The sequence below is a fragment of the Vicugna pacos genome, chromosome 12, assembly GCF_048564905.1.
Source record: "Vicugna pacos chromosome 12, VicPac4, whole genome shotgun sequence".
NCBI lineage: Eukaryota > Metazoa > Chordata > Mammalia > Artiodactyla > Camelidae > Vicugna > Vicugna pacos.
The window spans coordinates 52,851,203-52,875,520 of NC_132998.1; the positions used below are offsets into that span (position 1 = coordinate 52,851,203).

The 24,318-nt window shown below is 37.4% G+C and overlaps 1 protein-coding gene across 1 annotated transcript in view; it reads left to right on the top strand.

Moving 5' to 3' along the window:
* The window catches only part of PTPRR (protein tyrosine phosphatase receptor type R), a 226,657-nt gene that overhangs the window by 175,450 nt on the left and 26,889 nt on the right, over positions 1-24,318 (top strand). Inside the window, exons 7-10 of the mRNA XM_006197827.4 lie at positions 5,628-5,814; positions 8,418-8,502; positions 16,983-17,062; positions 17,523-17,660. Of these exons, the coding sequence (XP_006197889.1) occupies positions 5,628-5,814; positions 8,418-8,502; positions 16,983-17,062; positions 17,523-17,660 (490 nt within the window). The remainder of the gene's footprint in view (positions 1-5,627; positions 5,815-8,417; positions 8,503-16,982; positions 17,063-17,522; positions 17,661-24,318) is intronic.

Here is a 24,318-nt window from a genome sequence, read left to right on the forward strand (position 1 = left end):
ATTGCATTCCTTTTACCTTTCCTTGAGAATTTGCTTTTTCCTTCAATTGTTTGCATTGGTATCTTTTGAATTTCCTCCCTCTTATTTATTTTTTGGCATAAATAATAATTGGTGCTACAGTGGGAGCTTGATAAAGCTTTTTATTATGTTCCCTTTTGTCCAACAGCAATCATGAGGCATTGAAAAATAAAAAGTCGAAACAGTTCGTCCAGAGTTACATAACAAAAAAGAAGCGAAGTCTTTAATACGACTGTGTGTTCTTAGTTTTCCACATTTGGTTTTTATTAAAGCTCCAGATCTCCTTCCGTTAGTTCTGTTGTTTAAAGATTCTTTAGATTTTCGTTCCTTTCTCTGAATTTAAATTTTCTGTTAATTTCTTAAGCTTGTTTTTCTGTCTTCTTTTGGAAATGTCTTTCTGATTCATTCCTCCCTTGTTACCATTTCGTTTAGGGAGACTATAAAGCAAATGCACATTCTCTTAGTTCAGTAAAGTGGTATTTTTCTCCTTCAGATCATTAGTCCGTGACAGCTACGTAAATATCTAATATCCTCATATTTCTCCGACACATGCCTTCCCTAGATTGTTTAGTAAATTGTATTAGGAATATTGATAACCTATTCAGGGAAATGAAACCTAGGTCATTCTCACCTTTGCCATACCCCAAAGTAAATTACAAATAGATTAAAAGATTAAGTTTTTTTAAAAAATCTAAACTTCCAGGAGAAGAATTTCTGTGTATTTTAAAGTAATGCAAGAAACCACAAAAGATTAGTATCTTTACTTTTTTAGTTTGTTTTAATATTTCATTTGTAAATTTTAACATTTGACTAAATGTCAATATATATTTTTTAAACCCTTAATATTTTAAGGCAACAGTATATGTAACAGCTATGCCTGAGAAATAATTTATATCATCTATATCTTAGCAATCAATAGTGAGTTCGTAAATGCCACAATATAAACATTAAGAGCATGAACAGACAATTGTCAAAAGTAAGGGCCAATAAATGAACACTAGTCATATGACAATATATTTATCCTCGTCTCTAATCAAAGAAATCAAAATTAAAACAGTAAGTCACTGCCCTTACTGCCTATAAAATAGCAAACTTGAAATGTCATTTTAAATGTGAGTGAAGTTTATGTGACTCTAGGTGGTTTTAATTTCTTTTTTAAAACTCCTAAATTTTAAATTTTCTACAATGAACATGTGTTAGTTTTATAGTAAAAATAATAACTCTTCAAAATGTATAGAGATGTTTATTTAATCCCTTTTCTCCAGCCCAAGACATGACTAAGAGGTGTACACATTTTTATGTTGATTCTACTAATTCTATTCCCTGATTCCACTATGTTTCAGTTAACCTAGATATTGTCTGTTCCTCAAAAATAATAATTAGCAAAAGGAGAGATTTTTCCAGGTAATGACATCCGATGGCAATATTTCATGGCCAGGACAGAAGAGCTCTCATGAGAAGGGATGTTTTGTGGAAAGTGTTCTCTGGAAGGTCAACAGCCTGTGCAAGTTTGGCTCCATAAATGAGCTTTGAGACATTGTGTGAAGTGTTGAGATGAAGTGTTCTGGAGTTATTTAGGGTTCAGGGGAAATGGGTTTGCCATAATAAAAGGAAATTTGAAGACAAATAGGTTAAGAAGGCTGTCCTCTTCCTTAGTGACAAACTATAGATTCTATCCATTGATTTCAAAACCTTAAAATTAATCTTAGTGTCAACAATGCTGGAGTTTTTATGAAGATCTCTTAAAATGGATGCCTTAGAGAAGCAAAATGAGAGTTATATAGGCCTTTATTCATTATTACCCAGATTTAATAATTTGGCATCTCTTTTTATAAGCAGTTTACTTCAACTATCTGTTTAACCTTTGTAATAATCCTCTGAATAGGTACACTGAGTTATTCATTTCACAAAGAGGAGGAAATTGAGATGTAGCCAGTCTAAAAGGCAAACAAAAGGTCCACCACCACAGAGGCATGGGAGAGGCAGGATTTGAGCCCAGACGAGTATGAACAGAAAGGTTGAATTTATACCCTGAATACTACGCTGTCTCCACATTCTCCTCCAGTCATCCTAACTTTCCCCCCAGCAACTGACTCCATTCCACATCAGGCTCTGCAGAGTCCGACCTCATCTGCCCACCGTACCCTTGCTTTTGGAAGACAAAGCAGGAAGAGCTTGGGTTCTATGTTCTAACTTGGATTGAATCTTTGCTCCGCTCTCACGTTCCTGTTCATTATTTCTATACCTGTGAAATGGGGGGAAATAATACCGGAGAGAGCTGCTGTGAAGATTGAGATACTGTGTGTGAAAGTGCTTAGAACAGAGCTTGGCAAATAGTAGGTGCTTAATACATATTTGTTTCCTTTCTTTCTTCCCTTGCTGGACATTCTCCCTTAACAAGTCACGTTGAATGAAAACGCTTCCATGGTTCCCAGTTGATCCCAGAATCCTTAGAAAATGTACTCATTAGATCAAAAGGACCTTAGGCGTGGATCCTAGAGGCTCTTAATCCTCCAGGTCTGGGCTGAGTATGCTAAATGTAAGCCAAAACGGAAGTTGATATAACCTGATGTTCTGAATTCTCTCTTTTCTGGACCTGGGCAGGCTTTTTATAGTGTTATTTCTATGACTCTTGTTTCTCTCTCAGCTCTTCTACGTGACCCTGCCCCCCAATTCCAAAATACATTTCTACACAACTGAACTCCAGCTCAAATTGCTGCTCGGTGATTTCTCAGAGATGCCTTATCATTTCCTGTTCTCACACTTCTTTTTTTTTCCTGCCAGACTGTCTCTCTGAAATAACCCTTACCCCAAATTTATCTTTTATCTTCAAGACCCAACTCAATTCATCCTCCTTCGTACATTTACTCTGACCACTCTGGACGGAAGAGACCTTGCTTTCTGCTAAACCATGGTAGCACTGAGTAGCCTCCAATTGACAAGTTTTGTATTTTAGGGCTGAAAATGGACTGAATGGAATAGTAGTTTAAAATAGCATTTGATTAGCAATCCCTTAAGCTGCTTCTCCCAGCTCCTTAGTAAAACACGTATGAAACCAGCAAAAGTCAAGTTCTCACAAATACACTAAAAACTAAGACCAATAAGGCACATCAGAATCAGGAAGGAATTTCTGCAGTTTAAAGGCCAAAAGAACTGGTTTGGGAAACTTTAAAAGCTGCTTTCCCACAAAAAAACAGATTAAAATTCTTGGCCTGGAAGTAGAACCAGTCTTTGTTCCTCCCCAACTGCTTTCCCCTACTCAGAAACACAGGAGCCGTGTCCATCGCCACCAGCAGCCACCAACAAGATGGGGAGGGGGCAACCATTCCTCAGTCAGGTAGGTGATAGTTAGTGAGGTAACCAGAATGCTGTCTCTTAATCAGCTAATGCAGTGATTCAAAAGCATTAAACATAATAGAAACTATAAAAGGTTTTTCAAGAACATGCCAAAAAAAAATAGCAGGTATGTCAATATTAATTTTTTTCAAGTTGTATGTGGGGGGGTGGAGGGAGGGTGAATTGGATGAAGGTGGTCAAATTGTACAAAATTCCAGTTATAAGATAAATATGTACTAGGGGTGTAGTATACAACATGAGGACTGTAGTTAACACTACTGAATGGGGTATTTGAAAGTTGTTAAGAGAATAGAGCGTAGAAGTTCTCACTACAAGAAAAAAAAACTTGTTATTTGTTATCTATATGAGATGGTGGATGTTAACTAAACTTACTGTGGTAATCATTTTATAACTTATGTAAATCAAACCATGATGCTGTAGACCTTAAAGTTACACAGTGCTGGGTATCAATTATGTCTCAGTAAAACTGGGGGAAAGAGTCAGATGTGAGCCCAGACATAAAATTAATGAGAAGGAAAGTATCGAATATTGGTAAAATTTACAGTGAAGATACAGTTATAAATCTCTTCAAGTAAGATAATGGCTGAAATATATAAATGTTAGAAATATAAGGAAAAATAACAAACGTAGTTATCATGGAAGACTCACATACATATCTCAAGCTATGAGAAATCTAGTAGGAAAAAAATAAAGAAAAAATAGATTGGAATGGTATATTTAATAATACATCATAATATAATATATAAAGTGATGTAATGTACATATGTGTGTATATATATGTTTTATAAACTAGCAGCCAGCAAAACATCTGTGAAATATTGAGGAAATTTTATTATAGTGTTTGTCTCAAAAAAAGAATCAAGAAATCCCAATAATTAGAAATCCAGTCATTCTGATTTCCATGTACTATAAATAGACATGAATAAGGAAAATAAATGGGCAAACACTTAAATTACCATCGGATTAAAGCAAGAGTTAAAACTACAATTACAGACCACTTAGAAATTAATGAGAATAACAACATTATGTATCAAACTATAGAACGACACCAAAGCTGCAACGAGAAGCAAATTCATAGGAGGAAAGAACTGATATTTTTTTAATGGATTTTTTGTGGTATGTTCTAATAATTTTCCATTTCTTAAAATTAAGCTCCAGCCACGTATTTCCTGATGTAATACTCCACACATGCACAACACCATTCAAAGGAAATGGCATGCTGGACCTAGTCTCTACTTGTATTCTCTTTAGTCAACTTGTTTTGACCTGTGTTTGCCTGCTGTCCATTCCCTTGGTTCACCAACCACTTGGCGCCATACTTGACCACCTGACTCATACCTCAGGCCTCTTTAAATTTAACAATTCTTTAAATACAATCTCTGACTTTGACCCTCAGCACATACTATTTTATAGTTACTCCTTGGTTCCACACAGCTAATGTACTAGTAAGAGACACTCATACCTTCTATTTAGGATGCAAGGAGCCTTTCTATGTTGGAAGAACCCCACCTTGACTCCCAACCAGAGGAGGGGAATGACAAAGGGAAAGTCAATTGTAACTTAGAACAAGGGTCTGTGGTCTTTATGGTCCCTTATAAATTTATCACAGAATTAAATAAGGACATGCATGCATATGCAAATACATACATATACTTGCATATCTACATACATACTTAAATGGAAGATGCAAAGCTACCTTTTAGGGATTCATCAGAAGTTCGAAAAAATGTATACATTTTAAACTTTTAAATTCTAGGTCAATGGCAATAACTTGAACTAAAATAAAAAGATTGTTTTTCTCCTCTGAGCTTTCTGTGTTCAGTAAAATCATGAGTATAGTATATTGATGTCAGTGGATATAGGATTATATACTAGATTCTCATATATACACATAAATAAAGTTGGTTTGTGTTACATCTCATTCCTCAATTCAAATGTGATGTTTACTTTTCCTAAAATTTTCACTCCATATCATTAGCCATCTTGTTTTTTCTGTAGCAGCTATACCCCTTAATAAATTATAGTGCATTTTCTCAATTCAGAGTTATTTCTGACAACAAAACTGTCGGTTTCCTATAAAGAAACTATGAGTAGTTGCTGTAGTCAACTATGGTACCATAAAAGAAAACATTTGGTCTTTATTTCTGTAATAGTTCCTACTGAATTGTGTGTGTATATACAGAAAGACAAACTTATATGCTCAAAATAATTCATGCAGTGTTTAAACCTAATAACATTCTTCTCCAATGTAGACGAGGGTCCAACGTATCTCTTACATTGGACATGAGTAGCTTGGGGAACGTTGAACCCTTTGTGACCATACCAACCCCACGGGAGAAGGTAGCGATGGAGTATCTGCAGTCAGCCAGCCGAATTCTCACAAGGTCACAGCTGAGAGACGTCGTGGCAAGTTCACATTTACTCCAAAGTGAATTTATGGTGAGCTGGCTGTTTATTATTCACTCTTAAGTAGGTATTTTGACTTACTGGGCACTAGAGACATATACTAAAATGACACTGTCCTCCACTCAGGCAGCTTACACTAAAATGGTTATAGTTCAAAAGCTTAAATGCAAAAAATTTAGATCCAGGCTGCATCTCACCAACTATTGGTAAGTGTTCAAACTAGAACATGATAGCTAAATTGAGGCAGATGTTCAGGAGCTGGCCAGACAAAGAAGTGACAGAAAGGAGCTGGGCATTCTGGGATGAAGGAACAGCCTTGCTGTCACAGCTTAGGAAATTAAATTGTTCAGTTTGACAGGAGCATTGAAATTGAAGCGAGGAGTGACAAAAATTGAGCTTCGGAGATATAAAAGAAACCCAAGTCTCAAGACACATTTAAGGGTTTAGACTTGTGTTTGAAAAAGATCACTATCTGCAGTAGAGTCAGCATTAGCAAGAGGTATTTTGGAGACTCTAGAGATAATCCTATGGCACTGTGATGGTGGTCCAAACTAAGATAGTAGCAGTGAACATTGGGAGAATCTGCAGATATCTACAAGAAGTGAGCTTAATCAGGTAAGGCAGCCAAGAGAAAGGGAGAAGTTAGGGATGACACCCTTGTTCTTGGACTTGAGCAACAGGGTACATTCAGTGCCCTTTGATGAAATAAGGAACACAAGAGGAAGACCAGATGTGAGCTAAAGATGATGATGAGTTTCATTCAGCTAAAAATGATGGTGATGGGTGTGTACTGCTGGTGATAACTTAATGTGTGAAAACATATTTCTTCCCAAAGAGCATGGAGACAGATGAGACCTTAGACAGATGCCCAGGGGAAATATCCATTGTATAGAATCCCTTGCCTGATGAATCAGTTGTACATGTGAAGCCATGTCTGTTGGGTATAATAAATTGGCCACCCTAGGATTAGTGCAGATATTTGCAACCACCCTAATGGTGAAAGATCCAACAATGGTTTAGATCCATTAGCTTTACCAATTATTATTAAGTGTCCAAAGTAAAATACAAGGATGCAGTTTTAAAAATTAGACTTTGTAGCATGTCATCTTTTTATATATGAAGAAAGTGAGACGTGGGGGTTAAAAGAATCAGTCAATGATCACACAGGTGGCCAAAGTTACACCTAGTATTCTTGTCTAGAACCACAGAGAGTCCTTTGTTCTATGAGATAAGCCTTTGACATGGGCTACTTCCCTAGAAGGAAATAGGAGGCCAACAAGGAATGTGGAGGAGAAGGATAATGCTAGAAGATGACAAATTGTCAGTGTGTGTCAGAAAAAGGAAAGAACAGGGAGAAATCAACGTATTTACTGCTTTACCAAAACAGACTAACTTGTTTGAAATTACCAAGCATGAGCATGTGGTTTCTATTGAACATCCAGCAATCTGCTTCTTTTGGTAACTTGGAACTGAGAACTTATAACATCCCGTTGGAGCAGAGAGGAGGAATAAATGTCACAAATAGCTAAAATAATGCAAACTTACAAAATGATATTTTAAAAGTAAGCTACTCTCTATAGACCAAGCCTTAAATTCATCGTATCGTCAGGCTTTTCTCAGATTTTCAGATTAACTGAAAACAAGGTCAATTTTAATCAATTTGTAGATAATTTCTTTCATTTCAATGAATATTAGACTGTTGAGTTCTATTTTCTGCCAGGGAAAGTGAAAGTAACAAAAATATTATCTTATGTGATCTAGGGATAAAAATTATTTCATTTCACACTAACCTTAGTTAAGCAATCCTTTGCAGAATTTTAAGTTAGAGAACATCCTATTTTGTATAACCGAATCTTTAAATATTTGTTCGGACCATTTTGAAAATTTTGACTTGTTGTTTTCTTTGTCCAAGTTGGCTTCAGGCACTCACCTTACAGGTCTCACACAGAGAGCCACTTCTATGCTAATTGTTCCTTCCCCCATCATTTGACATACATTCTGATTGAATAAGAATATTTATATCCTTCTCAAGTGGGAGATGACAATGCCTGGGTGCCCTTCACTAAAAATAATGCATTTACAACCACAAAAGGAACAGCACAATGTCAATCTTTTCTTAATACAAAAAATGCATCATATGAGCATCACTCGCATCAACAAAAATGTCCTTTATATTTACCATTTGGGGAGGAAGGTTTTCATAATGCTAAAAGAATTACAACTCATGTTAAAAGTGAATCCATCATAAGGAAGTTTTTGGTAACGAACCTACAGAAAGACTGGAAGAAATTGGAATATGTTGTTTTAAAAGCAGATTTTTTTTGTTGCCTGTTTGTAGATTTCCAGCAATTAAGTCAGAACAGGATTCTTAAAACCTAACCAAAATTGTCTGTGTCTCTTTAGTAACTACAGATACAGTAATACACTCTAACACACAAAGCCTTTTCTTAAAGTCAGCTTGTCAGGGTGCAGCTGGTATGTTTATGAAAGGAAGGGTGTTGACCAACCAGAGGGGGTGGTCTGTCGTTTTATAAATGACTTTGAAGTCCAGTAGAACCCTGGATCAGCTTACCCCCTGTGAAGGCTTCCTTTGTGGCAGCATTAGATACACTATTTGATATCATTTATTATTGCAGGAAATACCAATGAACTTTGTGGATCCCAAAGAAATTGACATTCCACGTCATGGAACTAAAAATCGCTATAAGACCATTTTGCCAAGTAAGTTTCTTTCTTCCTTCCTTTCTTGCTTGCTTGCTTTCTCGCTCTCTCCTTCTTTCTTTTCTTCCAAGTAAGTAGTTTGTCTTGCAGAGCACAAGCCTTCCCCATTCACCCCCCACCTCACCATCTCCCATCCTCACAATTTCCATATACACACTTGGGAGTTGCAAACACATATCAGGACTAATAATCATTCAAGTGGTCTGAGGTTAGTAACTTTATCTTGTATTACTCTGATTAGAATCATCAGCTCACAATTCCAGTTGACACATGGTTCAGGAACTTTACTGTGGCACACATTATGGTCAGTTGATTTTCGCTAAGGGTGTCAGGCAGGTCAATGGGGAAAGAATAGTGTTTTCAGTAAATGGTGCTGAGACAACTGGATATCCACCTGCAAAAAAAAAAAATATATGCTTCACACAATATACAAAAATTAATTCAAAGTGGATCAGAGGCCTAAATGTAAGGGCGAAAATAAAATTGTTCATACAAAGTAGATGTAAATTTTCATGACCTTGAATTCGTCAGTGATTTCTTAGATATGACAGCAAGGTATAAGCAACAACAAAAAAGCAGATACATTGAACTTGATCAAAATTTTAAAGTTCGGTGCTTCAAAGGACACCATCAAGAAAATAAAAAGATCACAACATTGTAAAATGACTATAACTCAATAAAAAAAAAGTTTAAAAAAAAAGAAAAGAAAAAGATGACTCACAAAATGGGAGAAAATATTTGTAAATTATACATCTCATCTCTAGAATATTTAAGAACTCCTATAACTCAATTATAAAAAGACAAATAACCCAATTTTAAAATGGACAAAGGACTTAAAATAGACATTTCTCCATAAAAGATAAACAAATGACCAGTGACCAAATGAAAAATTGCTCAACACAATGAAAAGGAAAAAAATTGTTTTAAAAAAATACAATGAGATACCATTGTGTATCCACATGATTATAATAAAAAAGACAATAGAAAGTGTTGGCAAGGATGTAGAGAAGTGGGAACCTTCATGCTTTGTGGGTATGGATGTAAAATGGTACAGGTGCTTAGGAACAGTCTGGTGGTTCCTCAGAAGGTAAGACCTAGAGTTACTGTATAACTCAGACATTCTACTCCTAGGAATATACCCAAGAAAAATAAAAACATGTGTCCCCATAAAAGCTGTACACAAATGTTTGTAACAGCATTAGTCATAACAGCCCAAAGAGTAGAAACAAACAAAATATCCATCAAGCAATGAACGGATGAGTCAAATGTAGTTATCTTCACACAGTGGAATATTATTCAGCAATAAAAAGTAATGAGGTGCCGATGTGTGGTGCTACAATGTGGATGAACCTTGAACACATTATGCTAAGTGAAGGAAGCCATCACAGAAGACCTTATATTGTATAATAACGTATAATAACGTACGAAGTGTCCAGTTAGGTAAATCTGTAGAGACAGGAGCTACAGTTGTTGCCTAGTGTTGGAGAGCGTGAGAAATGACTGCTAAAGGGGATGGCATTTACTTGGGGGATAACGAAATGTTATCCTTCCTAGAAACATTCTATTTGCTGTCTTGGATCTTTACAGAAGAGTCTGGGAGCTCCAGGGGCTGCCTCCAGAGCCATACTGCTGGGGTTCAGATCCAGCCGCACCACTTACTGTATGGCCGTGGGTAAATTCCTTAACTTCATCTGTGAAGCAGGAGTAATAGTATCCACCCCACAGGGTTGTTGTCAAGTCCAGTGCTTCACACACAACAAAGTGTTCAGTGTTAGCTGTTCTCATCGTAACTTGGAAAGATATTATTGTTCCTTTTTTACAGAGATGGAAACTGAGGCTTATAGACATTAAAGAAGCAAGATTCAAACCCAAACACATCTGCCCACATGCTTTCTCCACCACTGATGGCTGCACATCTCTGGGAATTAAAAAAAGTAAAAATAAACTCTGTGACGGCTCACTTTAAATGAATGAATTGTTTGGTATGTGCATTCTATCTCAAAAAAGCTGTAACCAGACTTCATTGTGCTTAACCTAGAGTCCCTGTTAAAAACCCAGAGTCCTATGCCCCACCCCAGGGATTCTGTTTAAGCAGGTTCTATTGAACCCAGGAATCTGTATTTCTAAGAGATAGGTGGGTGATTTTGATGCAGATGATACCAGGACCACACTTTGAGAAACAGTGCTTAGAGGATGTTAAAACTAAATTTTTTAAGTCCATGAAATTGATCAGTGTCAAGCAATGAGCTAGATGTCAGAAACCAACAAGGAATACGGAGCAGCACTTAAGATCAAGGAGGTCACAGACTAGAGAGGAGAGATACATAAACAAGTAATTATGTTCAATACAGTAAGAGCCAGAATAGAGATCTTGCCCAAGTGGTGTAGGATTATGAAGAGGACTGAGTAAGTAATTCTGCCTAGAATAGCAAAAATACTTTGGAGAGGAAGCAATATTGTCAGTCATTAAACAGATATAGTTGGAGCTTTGGCAAAATCCACAAACATCTCAAGGCAATAGCTCTGGAAAAATGGAGCCACAAATTTTTTTTTTTAGCTATTGTCATTGAAATAGTTGCGTCTTCATAATTCGGTCCATTAATTCACTGATAAAATACCAAATTCTCCGTATTTATGGTAATAGAGCATGAATTACTGTTAATGGTATCTTTGGGTTTCCCCTTCTGTTGGAGTTGGAAACGCATTGTAAATATTACTCCACTGTAACATATTTTCAACTGGACTGCATAGTTAAATCTCTTCACCTAAGGGGTAGTCACTGTTGAAAGATATTTTCTAATTACAGTTGGCTGGAGGCAATGAAAGTGTTAGAACCAGTGACTCTCTCTCTCTCTCTCTGACTCTCTCAGGATTTTTCATCTGAAATTCACCAAACATAAATAATTAGGGCGTGTACATCCATTGCAATTATTATACTTAACCACCTCATCTCAGAAGGATTTGGAAGTTATCAGGATTATTTTAAAGTTCAGCCTTCTCTGTTTCCTGCCCAGATGGTATCAGACGACTGCTCCATAGTCCTGTGTCAGCTTTTCCATTCCCAGAACTGGGTGGGTCACTTGAACCAGGGCACCTGTGCTGACAACTGATGTTGCAAATGACGGATTTTCTGTTGAAAAATGTCTGTAGCCTGAATACCCCACCCACCCCCTGTTGAGCAAAATATAATTTAGTAAATATAGCCTGGGCAAGCCACATTGTTGGTTGAAAATCATCACAAAAGACTGGAATGAATAAGAAAAGCTGCTCTTTATGGTTTATTTTAGACTGTAATATGGGATACATTTGAAACACTCCATAAAATAATAATTTTTCAGTGATGAAGATTTTAAATATCATAATTGTTTTTATTGTTTCAACCTGCAATAAACTCTCAAGTTGGAAAGGTTCCGGCTTGTACATATTAGTGAGGTAATATAATTGGGAGGATGTTCTGCAGCAGAAATATGGATGGCCAAGGACTAATTAAATTGTAGCTGTTTTTCTAAGGATGATGTCAGCCTCGCTCAGAACATTCTTAAGTGGTAGATTAAAGGGCTAAGGTCAAGTTTATATCAAATTACTTTGCAATATAAACAAATATTAGTGATGAAATTATGTCTATGTCCTAAACACCAGAACAATTGGGGAAAAAACTGTTCTTGTGTCAATATGAAATTATTCGTACAACAAAGTATAAGAGTGAATTTTATGTGTATTTCTTTCATGCAGTCAATTTGTTAGTACAAATATAAAACAATATAGATAAAATTTAACACTCCTATTTACTCTGGCCATTGTTTCATTCAAACATGTCAAGTCTGGTGATGTTTTCTACTTAAATTATGTTTTCTGTTTTATTATAATAAGCACCTGGAATACAGTGGCTATGCAAATAAGCAAACCACTCATTAAAGCCACAAGTTGTGTGGCTGAGGGAAAATTTTGGAGTTAGACCTGATTTCCTGTCCTGGCAAAAGCATTTACGATTTATGGCGGGCTGCTTGATCTTTCTGTGCCGTCCTTTCTTTATCCCTAAAAATCGTAATAGTACTATTACCCTGTAGGGCTAGTGAAGGAATTAAATAATCTGTAAAAAATGCCTAGGAAATTTCCCACTAATAGTAAACCCTCAGCTAATGTTAGTTTCTCATTTTCCTCTCTACCTAACTGAAGATAAATCCATCATCAACCCCAGACGCAATTCCAGAAAGTAAGAACACTGAGTGTGGAGAGAGAAGTTTCCAGTTTCAAAAACAGGGTATTGAAGAGCCTTGCTTTCTCTTACAATGTTCACATGGATCTTAAAAAGTGAATTTCACATAGTCACCATCCTGCATTGCCAGAATCAGCCCTGTCCACCAAACCTCCACAGTGATGGACACCAAGAGCCGTTAGCTACATGTGGCCATGACCACTTGAAGTATAGCTGGTGCACCTTAGGGACTGGCTTTTAAATTTTTAGATTTTAATTAACTTAGATTTTCCTGCACATGGCCAGGGACTACCATCGTGAACAACACAAGCCTAGAATCTTCTCTTTCGCCTGCAACAAATTTGAAAATGACTCCCAGTCACCCCGAAGGGGTGGCCAGTCCCTGCCTTTGCTTCCATTTCCTATTTATCTTGAATTCATCTCTGAAAACTATCCACCCCCTCTCGTGCCTGCCTTTGCCTCTCACCACCAGTGATGCACGTGTCCCTCATCCAACAGCGTCTTCTCCGATTTCAAACCTCAAGCCCATTTCTTCCTGGAAAGGAAATCTTCAGCACAGGATAACTAACCGTTCACAAAATCTGATATGATGCCAATCAAAACATCAAGACCTGGGTACCACTTTGTCTGATAAGTAAAAGGTTTAAGATTGCCAGAAGGTAATTTAAAGAGACCAGGGTGGGGAAAGTTCATGTGTTCTGCACACCAGACCTGTATGTGGTTGTAATTGGTTGAGAAGAGAGAGGAAAAAGGAAGGAGGGAAGACGCCAGAAAAGGAAGAAGAGAGGAAAAGAAGGAAGGAAGAAAAGAAAGAAAGGACGGGAGCTGAGGAGGAAGGAAGGAGAAGAAGGAAAGAGGAAGAAAGGAAAGGAGGAAATGAAAAAGGAAGAGTGTAAGAGCGGGAGGAAAAATGATCAGTGTTCAATTGATACTTTTATATTGATACAAATATTAATAATATTTCTAATTGTTACTGTCCAGATGTGCCATGAACGATATGCTGAATGTTTAACATATAATCCAGAAATATCAACTCTCAGAAAAGTTGTCCTAGTGAATTAGACTAATATGTAGACTGACAGTGCATCACATGAATAAAATTATAACAGTAGTGATGACAATGGCAACAAAATTTGGGGGTTTTTTAATTGTTGGATTTTTTTTATTAGATTATACTAACATTAAAAAGGCTTTGGTTGGAACCGTACATTTTCCCCTGCTCAGACATACATTGTATTCTTGTGGGGTTTTTTTGTTTTTTGTTTTTTTTTTTAGTATTTGGAAATCTCTGAATACTTGGAAATACTACAAATTACCAATTTCCAACATAAAGCTAATTTAGCTTGACAGGAAATCTGCTTCTAAGCAATTCTGAGGTCGAGTTCCCAGTAACTCATATACATTGTAGGCATTATCAAAACTGAAAAAAAGTGAGCCTCTTTTCAAGTATGAGTGGTTTAGGGTGTTTGTGGAAACTTTTAATAATCAGTGGATAACAAAAAGGAGTGGAAATTTTCCTGTCCCCTTTGCTAAGAAAGGAAAAAACATCTAGAAAAAAACCAGAGTTTTAACTCTGTCTAATCAAAATTAATTCTGATATTAAACACTCTCTGAGCCACATACCAAATAGAAATCACAAAGGACAAAAAGTTAATTAAATATAGCCCTTGCTCTCAAGGGGCTCACCACAATCCATTAAGAGCAGGCAAACATTTAAGCACTTAAAATACAAGATGTTAAATACTAAAATGAAACTCAAGGAGCCTGAGCAAAGGAAGGGCTACCTAATTCTGCCTGGGAAGACAACGGAGGGAGGGCTTCAGAAAGAAGCTACTTCTTGAACTGAGCCCCGAGAGGAAGACTTTACCATGCAGAGAAGACAAGGAAATAATGTATGCAGAAGCCAAGAATCTTCAAGAACATGGCCTGTTTGGGAGATGGCCAGAGGGCCATGTGACTGGAGCATCCAGTCCGCATAGAAACATGATTATTGATGAGGCTGTGGGAGAAGGTGAAGACTTGCTGGACCCACTAAGGAGCTTGGGTTTCATCCTCTAGACCTTCACTGTCCAGTAGAGCAGGTACTAGCCACATCTGGCTATGTGAATTTAAATTAATGAAAATTTAATAAAATTAAAACTTTAGTTCCTCAGTTTGTATGGACCACATTTCAAGTGCTCAGGAGCCAGCCTGACTAGTGGTTACCGTTTTGGACAAGGCAGCTGGAGAACATTTCCATCAGTACAGAAAGTTCTGTTGGGCTGTGTTGCTCTAGGCGGTTGAATTTTCAATAAGTATTCATAATAAAATGAGTGCAATGGACAAATGAGTTCATAAATAATATCTTCTTGGAAATTCACAGAGTGTATTAGCATAATAAAGATCCTGAGAAATCCTGCAGTAAAAGGAATGGGTTTCAAGTTTGTTGAATTCAGTGTTTTCCATACTTATTTGATTACTGAACCCCCTTTTATTAAGGATGATCTAATTTACACATTATACGATGCCATTCTATATATTACAGAAGAAATGATTTATAGGTAAGAGTTTGGGAAATACTGCTGTAGGCAATTAGGGACCATGGATGTGATCAGATTTTACGTTACAAACACCGCCTTGGCAGCTGTGAGAAGGATGGATTGGTGAAGAACCAGACTGAAGGCAGTAACCAGATGGGAGAGTCAGGTCCCTGTCTAAGAAGAAAGCCTTGGAAAGATGGAGGCAAGATAGACCCCAGTGAGTTTTAGGAAACAGAACGGACAGAGTATGAATGATTGGACATGGAGTGTCGAGTCCAGTAGGACAACTAGTGTGCACACCTGACAAAAAATAACGGGGTTATCAGGAACACGTGGAGCACGTGGAGTTTCACAAACCTGTGGGATACCCAGAAGGAAACAAAAAAACTTTTAAATGTGGTCTCTAAGTGAGGAGAGTAGCCTTCGGTAAGATATATATTTGGGAGTCTTCAGGAAATGGGTAATAAAATCATGGGAAGGAACCAATTACCCAACAAGGCAGCATCAAGTGAGCACAGAAGAGGGTCACGTTGAATCCTAGAATCTGCATCATTAAAGGGGGCAGACGAAATAAGCAGGAAATTGAAAAGAGACCACCGAAGAGGTAGCAGCAAAACCAGAATGCTGTGACCCTGCATCCAAGGGAAGAGAAAACTCAAAAAAAAAAAAGATATATGGTCAACAGTTTTTGAATTCCACAGAGAGGACATGAAAAAATAAATACCACCATAGACTCATTGGGTTTAGTAACAAAGGGTCTGGAGCAGCGTGAGCAAGAGCAGTGTCTGCATAAGACTAGGGTTAGGGTGGGTAGAGTGTATGCAAGAAGGATTGAATTGTGGATGGGGAGGCAGGAAATTGGGCATGATGCACTCTGAGAATTTACCTGTCAGGAAGAAGAGCGACAGGACAGTTGCTGGAGAGGAATGTATGGGGCTGACTTCTAAAGAAATGGAGGGGACCATTTAAATCAATGCAATAGATATTTATTGTCTATTATACATAGAAGCACTGTGCTAAATACTAGGTCTTCTAGAGATCATGAAAAATCCTCATCCTTGCCTTCAAGAGGTTTACAATGTACTGCATTAAAGAAATTGTAAAGGGATGATTTGATCTTAACTCATTTATGAGAATGTTGGTAAGAATCACTACCATGTTTTTCGTAACATCATGGTTCGCAAAGAGCCTTCCAACTTCTTGATGGAAAGTGATTTTAGAATTTAAGACAGCGTTGCCAGCACTGCAATAATTGACTTGATATCAGATATTCATGCTGTCAGTGAATGAACCCGTGGTAACGAAAGACAGCTTCTTCCAAATAGTGAGAGGAGATTCGGGCCAGACCGAGTGGTTGCTCAGGACAAGAGAGGCCAGAGTTGGGAGATCTGAGGCAAATCCCAAATGCAAAGAACAAGAAAAGGTGCAGAGATGAGAAATGGGGTCAAGAATCGGAAACCCACAAAAAAATAACGTGAAGTAGAAACATCATCTCAGGCTTATGGGCGAGATTTGTGTCAGGATCAAGGGTCAAGACGGTCCCAAATGTCCCTCAATAAACATAAAACAATAAAATAAAATGGATCAAGAGCCGGACACACAGACACACCAGCAGAAAACACTGACACATGCCAGATGGTCATGCTATAAGACAACAAGTGTGCTGTGTACGGGTTATTGGTGCTCCAAGGAACTTTTAAAAGAGTTAATCTGGTTACTATATTCTTTCTTGTTTTTTTCATTAGATCCCCTCAGCAGAGTATGTTTAAGACCAAAACATGTAACTGATTCTTTGAGCACCTACATTAATGCTAATTATATTAGGGTAAGTAAATAAATGTAAATTTCTTCCTGAAGAGCATGTCAATTTGCTATTGGGAATTATTGGGGGGTTTTGGTTTTTTTCCCTCAGAATATATTGATTTTGATTTAACTTGTTTACTAGCAGGGCTTTTTTTTTTTTTTTTTTTTTTTGCTTGCTTGGTCATAGTAACACTAGCAGTGGGTCATTAAAGCATGTCTTCCCTTCCTGCGTGTCTGTGGCTGCAATTCTCCTTCTCAGATGCTCTGGAAAGACCTGAGCATTAGAGCTGTCAGTACTGTATGCTGCACCTGCCCTGCTGGGAGACAGCCAGGTGAATTGCGGTGCTAGAATCCTGAAGCTGCCAAAGTCTGTGTTGCTTTCAGACTAGCAGGGCTCTTTTGTTTTAAAGATCCTTCACGCAAACTTTCGGCACGAGGCATGACCTTCAAAGCCAACATTGTTGTCTCTTTACTCACACCAGGGCTACAGCGGCAAGGAGAAAGCGTTCATCGCCACGCAGGGCCCCATGATCAACACCGTGAATGACTTCTGGCAGATGGTTTGGCAGGAAGACAGTCCCGTGATCGTTATGATCACAAAACTCAAAGAAAAAAATGAGGTATGACCTTTACCCAAGTACGGAACGTTATATTTTTCCCGTGCTATAGAAGCAATGTTGTATACGTAAAATTGCCACATACTGAATAACAGAGCTGAGATGGAAACTTTAAGACATTTAAAAGTGAGGTAACTCTGCTTCCGAAAAATGGTCCCTGGTGTTTTTCTACGAATGGCAACTTTCCTTCCATTGAATCAACATACTTGGCATACACGGATCACATTTGTACCCGCGTATCTCTGTAAGGAAACGAGGGGCCATGAGAGATCCCTCTGATGTACAGGCAGGGAAATAAAAAATTATTCATTTGCATCCCAAGTAATTTTTTTTTTTTTTGGCGCAGGGAGGTAATTAGGTTTCTTTATTTATTTACTTTTGTAGAAAGTACTGGGGGTTGAACCCAGGCAGGACCTCATGCACCGTAGGCATGCGCACTAGTGCTTGAGCTACACCCTCCCCCTCCACAAGTAATTTTTGAGCACCTGCTAAGTGACAGGCCCTGTTTTATTTGCTGGCAATATATTAGTAAACAAACACAAAGATTCCTGCCCTTGGGAGATTTTAACTTTTCTAATGGGGAGAGACAGATAAAAAATAATAAACATAACAACTCATAAAAATATGGCATCTTAGAAGGGAGAGATGCCCAAAGGGGAAAACAGGAGAAGGGGTTAAGGGCGGTGGGTGTGCTGGGCTGTAGGGAGAGGGTAAGAGGAGGGGAAACTGCAGGACTTGTGGGCCAGGGAGGATGAGCCTCGCCAGAAAAGTGAGATGTGGAGAAAGGTTTGAAGTTAACAAAACCCAAGCAACTTTTCTCAATATCTTCATAAAAAAAAAAAAAATCCAAGAAAGAGACAAAATTTGATTCTACGTCCATACTAGTAATCTTTTCTCAGGATTGAGTTTACAGAATATTCGTTTTGTATTTTGCATCATAAAAAGAAAACTGTGTCATTGCGAAAGGTGCTGTCCCTGGGACGGCTTACATTTCACGGCACCTTATTGAGATCATTTACCATCTGATAACTAATCAGCATTTGTGCTTGTTTTCTTGTCGAAATTACTGTACCAGGGCCTCACCATGACAATAAGAATTTAAGAAAACTGAACTTTCCCTGATCCTCCTTGGTGAGTTATAACTGTTGATTGTAGCATAACCCTGCGGCTAATCAAGAAAATTCAGGCCCACAAACAGCAACTTGTAAGGTTTTTTGGTTTTTTTTAAGTTTGTTGTTTTCTTCCATTTTTTGCTGCAACAGATAAAGGATCTTTTTCTGACATTTATCCTGGAAAAAAAAAAGTACCTTTTTGGCCAGTAGATGAAGTTACGTACTTCGTTAACTATATGCTGATTAAATAAATACATTTCTATGAGTCTTACTGAAAGCCTGAGGTAACAGAATATAAATAACCCCTCATATCCTCAGTTGCTTCACCCACTATCCGTCTGTCACCATATTAAGCCACTGACAATTCCTGTACGTTTGAGTAATATCTGTAACAATTCACCTTCCTGGTAGGAAAAGATTCTTCAAGTTTTAAAGGTGTATATTCTCTGTGTATATACACCCCTGCCTCCACACATAGGATTTATGTAATGTGACAGGCTAGCTAATCTGAAAAACCAGTCGTGCTGGATAAAATATGGTATCACATGCACAGCAGAGCTTGGGGGGAAAAATGAAGGAAATCCCAGCAATCAAAAACTGAATAAAAGGCGCAAAACCAGAGAATTTCAGGTTACTTGTGTTTCAGTGGACTAGAGACAAAGCCCTGGGCTTTGCAGGAGCCAGGGCTTAGAACTGAGACTTTCCATAAAGTGAGCACCTGCAGGGCCACGCCTTTAGTCGGAAATGGTGAACCACAAAAATAAACCTGCCTTCCGAAATAGGACTATAACAGGAAATTAATCTACCGAAGACTGGCCTTCTCGTGGGATAACTAAAAAGGTTCTCTTGAGTATTCAGAATTCAAAAGCCAGGAAACGCCAAGTGTTAAGTAATTAATATAAATTAGGAATTTTTATTTATAGAAATCATTTCTAAATTAAATTATATTACTTTAAGCAGTTAATTAAAAAAGTGATACCGCATTGGTAACGCTCTGGGGCACTTTACAGAAACAAAGGCAAAACCTTTCTGGGTGCATATACCCTTCAGCATACACTTCCCAGAATTTCAGCAGAGAAAGCCCAGCTAAACATAAGCTCAGAATTCAAGATTCTGAGACACACAAGTAAAAAAAATAACATAAGGAAAAATCAGAAGAAATTAAAATAACAGAAACTATAAATATAAGCTGTATTTTTTGTATAATTAAGCCACAAAATATAAAATTTAAAATCTTGACAAAAGAACAAGTTGTTATCAAAGAAGACTAGGAAGAGGGGGAGGGTATAGCTCAAGTGGTAGAGCACATGCTTAGCATGCGTGCGGTCCTGGGTTTGATCCCAGTACCTCCTCTAAAAATAAATAAATACATAAGTAAACCTAATTACCTTCCCCCACCAAAAAATAAATAAAATTAAATAGAAATTTTAAAAAATAAATTAAAAAGAGATTTCCTTTAAAAAAAAAAAAGAGTAGGAAGATTTAAAAACAAACCAAAGTCCTGGAAATAAATACCATATAGGCATTAAAATGAAAAAAGAAAACCTCATTAGTCCAGTTTATTAGCAGCTGGACAGAGCCAAACAAATAATTACTAGATTAAAAAACAGAGCTAAAGAAATCACCTGGAAGATCAAAATGACCAAAAATAGGAAAGAGAAATTCAGACACACAGAGAACAGTATTTAGATGGCCAGGATGTGTCTAACAGATGTATTAGAAGAAGAAAAAGGAGAATATAGAAAAAAGAAATAACACTTGAGGAAACAGTGGGGTTTTCCAAAACTGGTGACAGACGTGAGCTTTCAAATTTGAAAAGCACAGTAAGTCCTAGGCTGGTTCAGTGAAAGTAAATCCACAGCTAGACACATCTGTGGAGCTGAAAAACACTACGGAGATGATTTTAACAACCAGAGTGACTAACAGTAGAAGCCAAAAATCAGTAGAATAATGCCCATAAAGGAGTGAAAGAAAGTGACTGACAACCCAGAACTCATCCAAAGTTCAGCAACCTTTCCTATGACACTTGCCCACTCTGGTTTGAATTACAATTTTCTAAATAGACTGTCACGATGCATTTTCTCAAAGCACATTCATACACTTATTCATTCTATTTCTTCTATTAAAAATAAAACCATCCCAAATCAACATAGAAAATGCATTGTGATTTATGTAACGATGTAAATATTAATATGTAAATGTTTTGAAACAAAAAAGTTATATTTCCCACAAAGAACATGACTAATTTGTCAGTGTTGCATATTTATTAAGGATTAATACTTGGCAGGGCATATGTGAAACAGTATGTCGCAAGGACTAGAGAACACGCTGTAGTAACCGTGTAAGGTTAATGGTCACGTCTGTTGTCTAGAGCATTTCAGTCCTCAAATTGTGTAATATATTTGTTCCCTTAAAGAAAGAGTCAGAAGAATGCTTTTAGTGCTTTAAGCTGCTCTTGAATCAGGGTTTCATTAGAACAGAAGAAGCTAAGGTTGTTGGTTAGTCAGAAAGTGTTCCTTAGAAATTGAGCAGGATGTGACATATTTTAAATTCCAATGCAGGGGAGGGTATAGCTCAAGCGGCAGAGCGCGTGCTTAGCATGTACGAGGTTCTGGGTTCAATTCCCCAGTAACTCCTCTAAAAATAAATACATAAACAAAACTAATTACCTACCCCAACCCCTGGTCGAAAAAAAAGAAGAAGTTCAATAGGGATGATATGAACAAGTGGCAAATATGCCAAAGCCCCAACAGACAGTTACATTCTTCCCTTCTGTCCCCAAGACCAAGGTTGTCATTCTAAAAGAACTGCGGTATGAGATAAATGTATATTTCAGAGTGACACTGACTTGACCCATTGGTGATGCTCAGAACTCTCCATCCTCAACGTGCAAAGGAATAGAGCCATCTCGTCCTTCTTTTTCAAGCCCATCATACTTGGAGCTAACTTGTTAGTACCATTCTCAGAATTCACTTTCTCCACAGGAGAGCCAAGTGGATCTGTTGAAAGCTAGACTTTTTTTTAAATATTGGCCACATCCATTTGGGATTTGCCCCGGATTTTTCTCTTTGGCTGCACAATTTGGAAATTGGAGAGGTATTTTTTTTTTCCGTACCATTTTTAGCCTCTTGCCTTTTTAAATGTCTGGGATACATCTGGAAATATCAAAGTCAAATAGATTACGTTACGTGTTTTCTGTGTATAATTTGCTACATGTATTTTCCTGGAGCCAGTCCTAATTCCAAAGATCACAGTAAAGATTTTGACTTCAGTTACTGTTGATTACTCATTAAATTAAAATAAAAATTCCTTCCCATCAAGATTCTCTAAATACGTAAATATTACACTGGAGAGGAAACTTTGATGTTTTACAGACCAAAATGATACTGAGAAGTCTGGCTCAAAAGAAATACGCAATAGACTTCACGTTACCAGGAAGACACTGTTTACTGAAAATGTGCCAACTTTCAATTGTGTTAAGCGTCATTGTTTGGAATAGACAAAAATCATTTCCTCCAAAAATATGTGAAGGTGGAGTTATCTTTAGAAATTCCCAGGCTTTTTATTTTCATGAACCTTTCTACTTTCTAATAAGAAAAAAGGAATAAATGAATAAATTGCCAGCTCTTATTCAATAGCCCCAATATTCTCATGGTTACTCACTTTTAACAAAATGAGGAAAGAGCAAAAATATTTTAAAATAGAGCTGAAAAATCAGTTTTCTTACACTGCAAGAAAAGAGAAGAGATTTTTATTGCAGGTAAATTTGATTTCTTCATTTAGATAAATCTCAAGAAGGGAAATCCTCTTGAAAGAAAGAAAACATTGAAAACACAATGTTTAAACTTTTCGTATGAACTATTGCATTACTAGAGAAGACACAGTGGCCAAACTGGAGTTAGATCAGTCTAAACATGACAAGAAGCATCCGCGTATTTCCAAAGTCTTCAGACTGGCTCAGACTTTCGGCTAGAAAGCAAAAGAAGTAACTGTGAATATTGGTCATATTACATATACTGTGGCAGATAGTTTCTACCCACTGCCATTTATTGAATGTATGTAGTAAGCACAGTTCATACATAAATTCAGTTTATTTTCACTCTAACTGTACAAAGCAGAATTTACTATCCCCATATTAAGGATGAGAACCCTGAAGCTCAAAGGTTAAACCATTTGCCTAAAGCCTCAGAGTCAGTGAGTGACGAAGTCCAAATTTTAATCCAGGTTCATTTGATTCCAAAGCCCACGCACTTAATTGCTGCTCCAACAAATGAACGAGCCAAATAAGGATGCAAGACATTAGAAGGCAGGGGACCCACTGTTGGCTTCAGGGAACAGTAAGACACGGAATTTATCTTTCACAAAGTGAGGGAATCCCTTGGTGACTTGGCCTAACAAAATAACTTCTCTGAAGTATTTAGCACAGCCGTAGACTTTCTCAATATTTACATACATCTTTCATCTGAGTTCAGGTATGTGACTTCAATACTTACAAACCCCATTTTGTCCATTCAGCACTTTGCAAGCAGTTTAATCTCAAAAAGTGAAATAAAGAAATTCTATTTTAAGTATTCCCTTCTTTCACTCCCTTCCTTTTTCTATCTGATAAAATTATGGAAAAGATTTAATTACATTTATGGGTCCAAATAGCTCACATGGTGCCCTAGAGCTTTTCAGCAGGGACCTACAGAGTAAGCAGGTGCACAAGGAGATGTAATCCGGGCATAACAACTGCACATGGACACCGCATAGCTTGCGTGAGTTGCGTAGTTTGGTGTGGTTTGAGCACGTGTAGCATAGTAGGGTGGGGAGGGAGATAGGACTGGAATGTTAACTTTTGCCAAAGAATAGAGAGAATAAAAAAGGATCTGTATTCAGTTGTATATTCTGCTTTTAACATTATATTATGCGTGTTCTCAGTGTCATTTAACAACTCACCAAAAACATGATTGTAAATGACTGCTGGGATTTCATTGTGTGGACGCTAAAAATGTGTGGAATCGTTTCCTTATTAGCAGATACTTAGATCATTTCCAATTTTTTTATCCACATCTTTGATTATTTCATGAAAGTATATTTTTAGGTGTGAAATTACCTGGCAAAATGATGTGGACTTTTGAAAGAACCTGTTCCCAGTGTGTTTTCCAGAAATGGATCTAACCGGACCATCATCTTTAGCATCTGGAATTCTCCAGCTAACCTTGATGACTTTCAGTACACAGTTCCTCTTTATAAAACATCCAGTGCTGTGTTCGTGCACATTCATTCATTCAGTTACCAGTTTTTTAATCAACCATCAAGCACCCGTGTAGGCACTTGGATTATATCTTTTTGACGAAATGGACAAAAATCCTTCCCTTCATGGAGTTTACAATCTGAAAGGGTAAACATGAGGGTGGGTATAGCTGAGTGGTAGAGTACATGCTTAGCATGCACGAGGTCCTGGGTTCAATCCCCAGTACCTCCATTAAAAAAAAAAAAAAAGGCGAGGGATACACAAGAAACAAAATTTTAAAATATTATGTACAGTTACAAAGTGTTAGGTGCTG